General features: G+C 39.9%; 1 protein-coding gene across 2 annotated transcripts in view; it reads right to left on the reverse strand.

The window, feature by feature from the left end:
• Window positions 1–13,248, reverse strand: part of LOC128684264 (uncharacterized) — a 69,466-nt gene that overhangs the window by 21,218 nt on the left and 35,000 nt on the right. The window contains exon 3 of one of the 2 annotated variants that reach the window (XM_070080857.1): window positions 573–698. The exons of the other annotated variant lie outside the window; for it this stretch is intronic. Coding sequence (XP_069936958.1) covers window positions 573–698 — 126 coding nt within the window. The remainder of the gene's footprint in view (window positions 1–572; window positions 699–13,248) is intronic. 2 annotated transcript variants of the gene reach the window in all.

Below are 13,248 nucleotides of genomic sequence, written 5' to 3' on the forward strand. Positions count from 1 at the left end.
TGTGTTATTGGAATCCAAACACTGGGAGCTCAGCAAAACAGTGTGGGATTGAACATCTACAGGGTGCAGACCTACCTGCATTGACAACAGAGTGCCCCCATGCTCCTAGGTTTTTTAATTTCTCATTTCTTCATTAAAAAATAAGTGGAATGTACCTCTATAGTACAGTACAGTACTTACATTTGTACATCACAGTATATGAAAAAACTATTTTCCTCATATGTTTATATTATGACTTATGGACACTGGCTGCTTCACTGAGGAAGGAATTTGCAAATACCAAAGCTTATTTTCAGCACATTCACGAGAAAATGTAGTGCATTCACATTTCATGAAGCAAAACTGTGAATGTTAGTACCTCTGTGCCCAGATCTACCTATATGTTATAGTCTTCCATTTCATATAAAAAGAATTTATAGGAACTGTACCTAATTTTCCAATATCTTAAAAAATTCTTTTCAACAACTTGCACTCAAATTAAAGGCTTCTTCTTACAAATTAGTATCTAATACAATACAATAATACATAAAATTTTATATATGTATTGCCAAGTGCTTCTCCTTCATCCTTACCGGCAGTGCTTTGATTAGTGGTTGCAACAGATATTGTGAAGGAATCTCCATGGCCTTCTATCTTGCGTTCGCGAAACACGGCATCAGGGTCTAATTCAGCCATAATTTCTTCTTCATGCCTCTGAGCTAGACATTTAATACAATTCTGATATCAATTTATAAACAAACCTGTTTAAAAAACACATTAACAATTTGTTTAGTCTCAGTGTCTTATGGAATTCTGAATTAATAGCTAGGAGTATGATACTGAAGTGTTGCTCATATTAATGTTGGGCCAAATTACAATCCTGAACCTTATGAAGATTTGAAAAATGATTGCCTAACATATTAAGCAATTTTATGATTTAAAATTTGTATCAGCCATGAGTGTCACTTTTTTGTATAAGCAGAAGTGGAGATACTTAATTTATTCAAACTGAAATATTTAATGAAACACTGTGAATTATTTGTTAATACTTTTGCTAGCTCTTCCACCTACATTATTACACATACAAAATAATAAATATGTGCCTCTTCTAGTCTTCATCAAACACAGCAACTCATCCGTTTAATGGACTTTAAATTAAGAGACTTCAAATATAGGAAGCAAAATCCTCTGTGTCAACTGATTCAGAAACAACTGACAGTCACACCACATATTAAGAGCAATGTGTGGTGTGAATATTATGTAGAGAATAGAGAAACTATATCCCCACCTGCTTTTAACATTTCTATCTTTATCCCATCAATCCCGGCTGCCTTACCCCCTTTCATTTTACCTACTGCCTCACGAACTTCCCCCACACTCACAACTGGCTCTTCCTCACTCCTACAAGAATAACATCTTGTAGGAGTGAGGAAGAGCCAGTTGTGAGTGTGGGGGAAGTTCGTGAGGCAGTAGGTAAAATGAAAGGGGGTAAGGCAGCCGGGATTGATGGGATAAAGATAGAAATGTTAAAAGCAGGTGGGGATATAGTTTTGGAGTGGTTGGTGCAATTATTTAATAAATGTATGGAAGAGGGTAAGGTACCTAGGGATTGGCAGAGAGCATGCATAGTTCCTTTGTATAAAGGCAAAGGGGATAAAAGAGAGTGCAAAAATTATAGGGGGATAAGTCTGTTGAGTGTACCTGGTAAAGTGTATGGTAGAGTTATAATTGAAAGAATTAAGAGTAAGACGGAGAATAGGATAGCAGATGAACAAGGAGGCTTTAGGAAAGGTAGGGGGTGTGTGGACCAGGTGTTTACAGTGAAACATATAAGTGAACAGTATTTAGATAAGGCTAAAGAGGTCTTTGTGGCATTTATGGATTTGGAAAAGGCGTATGACAGGGTGGATAGGGGGGCAATGTGGCAGATGTTGCAAGTGTATGGTGTAGGAGGTAGGTTACTGAAAGCAGTGAAGAGTTTTTACGAGGATAGTGAGGCTCAAGTTAGAGTATGTAGGAAAGAGGGAAATTTTTTCCCAGTAAAAGTAGGCCTTAGACAAGGATGTGTGATGTCACCGTGGTTGTTTAATATATTTATAGATGGGGTTGTAAGAGAAGTAAATGCGAGGGTCTTGGCAAGAGGCGTGGAGTTAAAAGATAAAGAATCACACACAAAGTGGGAGTTGTCACAGCTGCTCTTTGCTGATGACACTGTGCTCTTGGGAGATTCTGAAGAGAAGTTGCAGAGATTGGTGGATGAATTTGGTAGGGTGTGCAAAAGAAGAAAATTAAAGGTGAATACAGGAAAGAGTAAGGTTATGAGGATAACAAAAAGATTAGGTGATGAAAGATTGAATATCAGATTGGAGGGAGAGAGTATGGAGGAGGTGAACGTATTCAGATATTTGGGAGTGGACGTGTCAGCGGATGGGTCTATGAAAGAAGAGGTGAATCATAGAATTGATGAGGGAAAAAGAGTGAGTGGTGCACTTAGGAGTCTGTGGAGACAAAGAACTTTGTCCTTGGAGGCAAAGAGGGGAATGTATGAGAGTATAGTTTTACCAACGCTCTTATATGGGTGTGAAGCGTGGGTGATGAATGTTGCAGCGAGGAGGAGGCTGGAGGCAGTGGAGATGTCATGTCTGAGGGCAATGTGTGGTGTGAATATAATGCAGAGAATTCGTAGTTTGGAAGTTAGGAGGAGGTGCGGGATTACCAAAACTGTTGTCCAGAGGGCTGAGGAAGGGTTGTTGAGGTGGTTCGGACATGTAGAGAGAATGGAGCGAAACAGAATGACTTCAAGAGTGTATCAGTCTGTAGTGGAAGGAAGGCGGGGTAGGGGTCGGCCTAGGAAGGGTTGGAGGGAGGGGGTAAAGGAGGTTTTGTGTGCGAGGGGCTTGGACTTCCAGCAGGCATGCGTGAGCGTGTTTGATAGGAGTGAATGGAGACAAATGGTTTTTAATACTTGACGTGCTGTTGGAGTGTGAGCAAAGTAACATTTATGAAGGGATTCAGGGAAACCGGCAGGCCGGACTTGAGTCCTGGAGATGGGAAGTACAGTGCCTGCACTCTGAAGGAGGGGTGTTAATGTTGCAGTTTAAAAACTGTAGTGTAAAGCACCCTTCTGGCAAGACAGTGATGGAGTGAATGATGGTGAAAGTTTTTCTTTTTCGGGCCACCCTGCCTTGGTGGGAATCGGCCAGTGTGATAATAAAAAAAAAAAAAAAATAATAGAGAAACCATGGTTGTTTAATATATTTATAGATGGGGTTGTAAAAGCAGTAAATGCTAGGGTGTTCGGGAGAGGGGTGGGATTAAATTATGGGGAATCAAATTCAAAATGCGAATTGACACAGTTACTTTTTGCTGATGATACTGTGCTTATGGGAGATTCTAAAGAAAAATTGCAAAGGTTAGTGGATGAGTTTGGGAATGTGTGTAAAGGTAGAAAGTTGAAAGTGAACATAGAAAAGAGTAAGGTGATGAGGGTATCAAATGATTTAGATAAAGAAAAATTGGATATCAAATTGGGGAGGAGAAATATGGAAGAAGTAAATGTTTTCAGATACTCGGGAGTTGACGTGTCGGCGGATGGATTTATGAAGGATGAGGTTAATCATAGAATTGATGAGGGAAAAAAGGTGAGTGGTGCGTTGAGGTATATGTGGAGTCAAAAAACGTTATCTATAGAGGCAAAGAAGGGAATGTATGAAAGTATAGTAGTACCAACACTCTTATATGGATGTGAAGCTTGGGTGGTAAATACAACAGCGAGGAGACGGTTGGAGGCAGTGGAGATGTCCTGTCTAAGGGCAATGTGTGGTGTAAATATTATGTAGAAAATTCGGAGTGTGGAAATTAGGAAACGGTGTGGAGTTAATAAAAGCATTAGTCAGAGGGCAGAAGAGGGGTTGTTGAGGTGGTTTGGTCATTTAGAGAGAATGGATCAAAGTAGAATGACATGGAAAGCATATAAATCTATAGGGGAAAGAAGGAGGGGTAGGGGTCGTCCTCGAAAGGGTTGGAGAGAGGGGGTAAAGGAGGTTTTGTGGGCGAGGGGCTTAGACTTCCAGCAAGTGTGCGTGAGCATGTTAGATAGGAGTGAATGGAGACGAATGGTACTTTGGACCTGACGATCTGTTTGAGTGTGAGCAGGGTAATATTTAGTGAAGGGATTCAGGGAAACCGGTTATTTTCATATAGTCGGACTTGAGTCCTGGAAATGGGAAGTACAATGCCTGCACTTTAAAGGAGGGGTTTGGGATATTGGCAGTTTGGAGGGATATGTTGTGTATCTTTATATGTATATGCTTCTAAACTGTTGTATTCTGAGCACCTCTGCAAAAACAGTGATAATTTGTGAGTGAGGTGAAAGTGTTGAATGATGATGAAAGTATTTTCTTTTTGGGGATTTTCTTTCTTTTTTGGGTCACCCTGCCTCAGTGGGAGATGGCCGACTTGTTAAAAAAAAAAAAAATAGAAACCCAGACTTTAACCCTTTGAGGGTTTCGGCCGTACTAGTATGGCTTACGACCCAGGGTTTTTGACGTACTAGTACGCCTAAATTCTAGCGCCCTCAAATCTAGTGGGAGAAAGCTGGTAGGCCTACATATGAAAGAATGGGTCTATGTGGTCAGTGTGCACAGTATAAAAAAAAGTCCTGCAGCACACAGTGCATAATGAGAAAAAATAAACTTTGACCGTTTTTTGGGAATAAAACAGCGACTTTGCACTGTATTTTCGTATGGTATGTATTATCGTATTCTAGTTTTCTTGGTCTCATTTTATAGAATGGAAGACATATTACAGAAATTGAGATGATTTTGACTGGTTTTACAATGAAAAGTACCTTGAAATTGAGCTCAAAGTAGCAGAAATGTTCGATTTTTACCAAAGTTCAAAAGTAAACAAATCATGCCAAGCATCCAATACACGTCAACTGGTGAGTCTAATATTCTTTCACAAGTGCGTCAATATTATTTATACCATTTTTTACACTAATGCAGTAGTCTGCATAACAGTAAATCTTGTATTTTTTGTGAGAATAAAAATTCAAAGTGGAAAGCAAAAGAATGTAAGAGGGGCCTTGAGATGTGACTAATGAACAAAGGGAATGTCATTTTAGTGCCAGGAATGTCTTTCCTGTTTATTCTAGACCCTATTCGGAAATTGGCATTTTATGAAATTTGTGTGAAATTGGCAAAATTGCTAAATTCTGACCACTGTACAGTGGACCCCCGGTTAACGATTTTAATCCGTGCAAGAGGGCTCATCGTTATGCGAAATAATCGTTATGCGAATCAATTTTCCCCATAAGAAATAATGGAAATAAAATTAATCCGTGCAAGACGCCCAAAAGTATGAAAAAAATTTTTTTTTACCACATGAAATGTTAATTTTAATACACACAAACTGAAAAAGGCATGCACAATTACATGACACTTACTTTTATTGAAGATCTGGTGATGATTGATGGGATGGGAGGAGGGGAGAGCATTATCTTCTTACTGTTTAGAAGGGGAATCCCCTTCCATTAGGACTTGAGGTAGCAAGTCCTTTTCTGGGGTTACTTCCCTTCTTCTTTTAATGCCACTAGGACCAGCTTGAGAGTCACTGGACCTCTGTCGCACAACAAATCTGTCCATAGAGCTCTGTACCTCCCGTTCCTTCAAGACTTTCCTAAAATGGGCCATAACATTGTCATTGAAATAGTCACAAGCACGGCTTGCAACAGCTGTGTCAGGGTGATTTTCATCTATAAAGGTTTGCAGTTCAACCCACTCTGCACACATTTCCTTAATCTTTGAAGTAGGCACAATGGATTCCACAACTGGCATAGGCTTCTCAGGGTTAGCCCCAAACCCTTCAAAATCTTTCTTAATTTCCATACTAATTCCCACCCTTTTTACCACAGGGTTGGCACTAGAAGCTTTCTTGGGGCCCATGGTCACTTATTTTCCACAAACAGCACCGAAAACACTGTAATAATACGAAATATTCCGAGTGTATGCTTGGATGTTACCGCGGAGGCTGGCTGGTAAACAATGGGACGGCCGGCACATGTGAGGGCACATTGGACGCGTCTCGGACGAAAATCGGTATGCGGGTTTTTAATCGGTATGCGGGGCAAAAATTTTGCGATAAAAGTAATCGTTATGCGGAAAAATCGCTATGCGATGCCATCGTTATGCGGGGGTCCACTGTACTGGATAGTTAAAATTAGTAAATGGGTGGTTTCTTGAACTCATTCGATAGAAAAAATGGAGTTCTAGCGAAATATTCATATTTTTTGTCGACTAGTGCAATGGAATTGGCCGAAAATGGGGCTCAAAGTGGGCAAAATCGCTGAAGCGTAAACATCGCTGAGACCGCTAACTTCGCGAGAGCATAATTCCGTAAGTTTTCCATCAATTTCATAATTTTGGTGTCATTATGATCGGGAAAAGATTCTCTATCTTTTCATAAGAAAAAATAATTTTTTTTTTTTTAAATTTGGCCGACCCTGAGAACGAGTCTCGGAGAGGGCCTGTCGACCCTCAAAGGGTTAAAAGATGGTGTGGGGTTATGAAAGGTACACAGGTAGGCCCTGCTTTACAGCACTTTACTTTAAGACATTTCACTAAAGCAGTGGTTCTCAGTTATACACATTCTTCATTTATTCAGACTTCCTACAATAAATATATCCACCACTCACTTATAAACTAAGGATGAAAATATTTTAAGGTAAGTAATTTGTGTACTGTATATGTATTTTTTAGGCCTAGTTCTATTGCTCACTTAATATATGATAGTGTAAACATGTTATTGGGCTTTTATAAGAATTTGAAAGTGGAAAAAGGCTATATTTCACCTTACAGCTATTTTCGCTTTGATGGAAAGTTTAAGTTGTAGGGGCTTGAACATCCAGCATGAGATAGCACATTAGATTGGAGTGAGTTTAGATATAATTTTTAGGGTTGGAAGTGATATAATATGAACAAGGTAACAATTATGAGGGGATTGAGTGAAACTGGTTAGCTGGACTTAAGAGTCCTGAAGGTAGGGTGTACAGTGCCTACAGTCTGGAATAGGGGTGAGGATGTTATAGTTGGGAAGGTTATTTACACTGTGATGTCTGTGTAATTCTGGCAAGACAGGTACTGAATGAATGATGATTAAAGTGTTTCATTTTTGGGCCACCTGCCTTGAAGGGAGATGGAGTAAAAAAAAAAAAAAGACTTCTATATAGTAAATTTATATTGAGTGGCTTTTTGATACAGGCTATTTTAAAATGTAATGTAATTTGTCTAATAGAATTTCATACTGTACAAAAACATTTCTCCTGCACATTTCTCATGCCACGGCAATTCCAAGTGAGTGACTTGTAAAAAACTCGAATTTTGTAACAAAAATGGAACACAGTAAAGTGTAACAGATAAAGTCAATGAGAACAAAGTAGTCTATGACTGAAAGATTTATTATATTTTATTTATTATCACACTGGCCGATTCCCACCAAGGCAGGGTGGCCCGAAAAAGAAAAACTTTCACCATCATTCACTCCATCACTGTCTTGCCAGAAGGGTGCTTTACACTACAGTTTTTAAACTGCAACATTAACACCCCTCCTTCAGAGTGCAGGCACTGTACTTCCCATCTCCAGGACTCAAGTCCGGCCTGCCGGTTTCCCTGAACCCCTTCATAAATGTTACTTCGCTCACACTCCAACAGCATGTCAAGTATTAAAAACCATTTGTCTCCATTCACTCCTATCAAACACGCTCACGCATGCCTCTTGGAAGTCCAAGCCCCTCGCACACAAAACCTCCTTTACCCCCTCTCTCCAACCTTTCCTAGGCCGACCCCTACCCCGCCTTCCTTCCACTACAGACTGATACACTCTTGAAGTCATTCTGTTTCGCTCCATTCTCTCTACATGTCCGACCCACCTCAACAACCCTTCCTCAGCCCTCTGGACAACAGTTTTGGTAATCCCGCACCTCCTCCTAACTTCCAAACTACGAATTCTCTGCATTATATTCACATCACACATTGCCCTCAGACATGACATCTCCACTGCCTCCAGCCTTCTCCTCACTGCAACATTCATCACCCATGCTTCACACCCATATAAGAGCGTTGGTAAAACTATACTCTCATACATTCCCCTCTTTGCCTCCAAGGACAAAGTTCTTTGTCTCCACAGACTCCTAAGTGCACCACTCACTCTTTTCCCCTCATCAATTCTATGATTCACCTCATCTTTCATAGACCCATCCGCTGACACGTCCACTCCCAAATATCTGAATACATTCACCTCCTCCATACTCTCTCCCTCCAATCTGATATTCAATCTTTCATCACCTAATCTTTTTGTTATCCTCATAACCTTACTCTTTCCTGTATTCACCTTTAATTTTCTTCTTTTGCACACCCTACCAAATTCATCCACCAATCTCTGCAACTTCTCTTCAGAATCTCCCAAGAGCACAGTGTCATCAGCAAAGAGCAGCTGTGACAACTCCCACTTTGCGTGTGATTCTTTATCTTTTAACTCCACGCCTCTTGCCAAGACCCTCGCATTTACTTCTCTTACAACCCCATCTATAAATATATTAAACAACCACGGTGACATCACACATCCTTGTCTAAGGCCTACTTTTACTGGGAAATAATTTCCCTCTTTCCTACATACTCTAACTTGAGCCTCACTATCCTCGTAAAAACTCTTCACTGCTTTCAGTAACCTACCTCCTACACCATACACTTGCAACATCTGCCACATTGCCCCCCTATCCACCCTGTCATACGCCTTTTCCAAATCCATAAATGCCACAAAGACCTCTTTAGCCTTATCTAAATACTGTTCACTTATATGTTTCACTGTAAACACCTGGTCCACACACCCCCTACCTTTCCTAAAGCCTCCTTGTCCATCTGCTATCCTATTCTCTGTCTTACTCTTAATTCTTTCAATAATAACTCTACCATACACTTTACCAGGTATACTCAGCAGACTTATCCCCCTATAATTTTTGCACTCTCTTTTATCCCCTTTGCCTTTATACAAAGGAACTATGCATGCTCTCTGCCAATCCCTAGGTACCTTACCCTCTTCCATACATTTATTAAATAATTGCACCAACCACTCCAAAACTATATCCCCACCTGCTTTTAACATTTCTATCTTTATCCCATCAATCCCGGCTGCCTTACCCCCTTTCATTTTACCTACTGCCTCACGAACTTCCCCCACACTCACAACTGGCTCTTCCTCACTCCTACAAGATGTTATTCCTCCTTGTCCTATACACGAAATCACAGCTTCCCTATCTTCATCAACGTTTAACAATTCCTCAAAATATTCCCTCCATCTTCCCAATACCTCTAACTCTCCATTTAATAACTCTCCTCTCCTATTTTTAACTGACAAATCTATTTGTTCTCTAGGCTTTCTTAACTTGTTAATCTCACTCCAAAACTTTTTCTTATTTTCAACAAAATTTGTTGATAACATCTCACCCACTCTCTCATTTGCTCTCTTTTTACATTGCTTCACCACTCTCTTAACCTCTCTCTTTTTCTCCATATACTCTGCCCTCCTTGCATCACTTCTACTTCTGAAAGATATATAAAAAAAATAAACCAAGAAACAAACATAGTAGCAAATAAACAAGTCTGGATCAATCAGAACTGTTCAAATTGATAGGATTCATAAGAACATATAAAACGAGGAACACTGCAGCAGGAAGGTTGGCCCATAATAGGCAGGTCCTTCACAGATCCATCCCACTAATAGAATATTTGCCCTCATAAGAACATAAGAAATAAGGAACACTGCAACAGGCCTACTGGTTTATGCAAGGCAGCTCCAATTCTCCCCACCAGCTTAAGCCAATGCCTTGACCTAGTGAGGTCAGACACGTCACTTAAGGGAGGAGCACTGCGTCCGACCTAGTAGCTAGTCAGGTCCATTTCACACCAACCCACACCCACTTTAAGAACATAAAAACACAAGAAAGAAGGAACACTGCAGCAGGCCCACCGACCCACGCGAAGCAGGTCCATGTCTCCCCCCCCGGATTAGCCCAATGACCCACCTAGTCAGGTCACTTCCGCTTAAGGAAGGAGCAAGGCATCAGACCTAGTAGCACAAGCTAGTCAGGTCCAACTCACACCCACCCACACCTAGCCATGTATTTATCTAACCTATTTTTAAAACTGTACACAACGTTTTGGCCTCTATAACTGTACTCGGGAGTTTGTTCCACTCATCCACAACTCTATTACCAAACCAGTGCTTTCCTATATCCTTCCTAAATCTGAATTTTTCCAACTTGAGATCATTGCTGCGAGTCCTGTCTTGGCCGGATATTTTCAGCACGCTATTTACATCCCCTTTATTTATTCCTGTTTTCAATTTATACACTTCAATCATATCCCCCCTAATTCTATGCCTTTTGAGAGAGTGCAGATTCAAGGCCCTTAGTCTATCCTCATAGGGAAGATTTCTGATACATGGTATCAACTTTGTCATCCAACTGTGCAGCATAATCTAAATGAGGCCTAACCAAGGATATATAGAGTTGAAGAACAACCTGAGGACTTCTATTATTTATACTTCTAGATATGAAACCAAGGATTCTGTTAGCTTTATTGCAAACACTAATGCACTGTTGTCTTGGTTTTAGATTACTGCTAACTAGAACTCCTAAATCCTTTTTGCCATCAGTAATATTAAGATCTACATTATTTAGTTTATATGTGGCATGGTTATTGTCCTGTCCAACATTTAGAACTTTGCATTTGTCTATATTAAACTGCATCTGCCACTTCTCCGACCATTGCATGTCTATTCAAATCATCCTGGAGTGCTCTAGTGTCCTCATTAGAATGAATTGGACGGCCTATTTTGGTATCATCAGCAAATTTGCTTATGTCACTATTTATTCCCTCATCTATGTCGTTTGTGTAAATTGTGAGCAACAACAGGCCCAACACTGACCCCTGAGGAACACCGCTTGTGACGTGCCCCCATTCTGATTTCTCCCCATTTACGCAAACTCTCTGCTGCCTATTTGTCAGCCATGCCTCTACCCAGGAAAAAATTTCTCTTCCTATCCATGTGCCTTAAGTTTCCTCAATAGCCTCTAATGTGGAACTCTATCGAAAGCCTTACTGAAGTCCATATATAAATTATCATATTCATTACCATGATCTACCTCCTCAAACACCTTAGTGAAGAAAGTTAATAAATTCGTAAGACAGGAACGCAACTTTGTAAAACCTTGTTGAGATTCATTAATCAATTTATGCCTATCAAGATGGCTACAAATTGCTTCGGCAATTATTGACTTCATAAATTTTCCCACTATGGAGGTAAAGCTTATTGGTCTATAGTTCAAAGCTAAGGACCTGTCACCTGCCTTGTAAATAGGTATAACATTTGCCACTTTCCACTTATGAGGCACCATACCAGTTAGCAGTGATATGTTGAAAAAATCTGCCAAAGGTATGCTAAGTTCCTATTTACATTCCTTTAACACCCTAGCAGACAGTTCATCAGGGCCTGGGGATTTGTTAGGTTTTAATTTCTCAATTTGTCTGAGGACCATGTTACTAGTTACCACAATCATGCATAGTTTAATATTATCCTGTTCTACATAATCTATTATTTCAGGAATTTTGCTAGTATTTTCCTGGGTAAAAACTGAGAGGAAGTAGGTATTGAAAATTTCACACATATCCTTATGACTGTCAGTGATCTGACCAGTTACTCTTAAGTGGACCTATCTTGTTCCTAATCTTACTTCTGTATACCTGAAAGAACCCTTTTGGGTTAGTCTTCCAACCCATTGCAACCTTAGCCTCATAATCCCTTTTTGCTTTTCTTATTCCTTTTTTTATTTCTCTCTTTAATTGAATATATTGATTTCTTAACTGCCCATCCGCTCTTTTGATTCCTGTCATATGAGTAAGGCACGACTGGTTATAGCAATGGAAGGATAACCAACATCCTGGAGGAGTAGAGTGGAGAACATATATATACTACTAAAGGCTGCATGAAAGAACAAAAGAAGTGAACAAGCCAGACTAAGATGTATATATGTAGGTCTCCCAGATGAATTTTTCTTCATGACTATCCCCCTCCCTCCCCAACTATGGGAATTTTGAGGTATATGAAACAGAAATAAACCTGAGCTTTTTTAAATAAATATACTGTTGTATCTGTACGCCTCTGCAAAGACAATGATTAAGTATAAATGATGGTGAAAGTGTTGAATGACGACAAAAGTTTTTTTTCTTCTTTTTGGGTTTTTCTTTCTTTTGGGATCACCCTGCCTCAGTGGGAAATGGCCAACATTTAAAAAAAAAAAAAACATTTTTAATAAAACATAACTGTAATATTGGTTGTCCTTCACGATATTCTTAACCCTTTGACTGTTTCGGCCATATATATACGTCTTAAGAGCCAGTGTTTCGGACGTGTATATACTCAAAAATTCTAGCGGCTTCAAATCAAGTGGGAGAAAGCTGGTAGACCCACATGTGAGAAAATGGGTCTGTGTAGTCAGTGTGAGCTGTATAAAAAAATCCTGCAGCACGCAGTGCATAATGAGAGAAAAAAAACTCTAACCATGTTTTTGGATTAAAATGCCGACTTTGAGGTGTACGTATTTTTGTATAGTATTTATGGATGCATTCTCATTTTCTTGGTCTCATTTAATAGAATGGAAAACATATTACAGTGGACCCTGGACCAACGATGGCATCGTATAACGTTAAATCCGACTAGCGATACATTTTAACGCAAAAATTTTGCCTCAACTAGCGCTAAAAAACTCGACCAACGCGATTCGTTCCGTTCGAGACGCGTCCACGTGTGGCCTGAGCGCACACGCTTGTCCCGTGGGTGCCAGTGTTTACAAGCCAGCCACTGCGGTCACATCCAAACATACAATCGGAACATTTCATATCACAACATTTTTAGTGATTGCACCTGCAAAATAAGTCACCATGGGCCCCAAGAAAGCTTCTAGTGCCAACCCTGTGATAAAAAGGGTGAGAATTAGTATGGAAATTAAGAAAGATTTTGAAGGGTTTGGGGCTAACCCTGAGATGCCTATGCCAGTTGTGGAATCCATTTTGCCTACTTCAAAGATTAAGGAAATGTGTGCAAAGTGGGCTGAACTGCAAACCTTTATGGATGAAAATCACCCTAACACAGCTATTGCAAGCCGTGCTGGTGACTATTACAATGACAATATTATGGCCCATTTTAGACAAATCT

This window comes from Cherax quadricarinatus, unplaced genomic scaffold (assembly GCF_038502225.1).
Source record: "Cherax quadricarinatus isolate ZL_2023a unplaced genomic scaffold, ASM3850222v1 Contig1116, whole genome shotgun sequence".
NCBI classification, from domain to species: Eukaryota; Metazoa; Arthropoda; class Malacostraca; order Decapoda; family Parastacidae; genus Cherax; species Cherax quadricarinatus.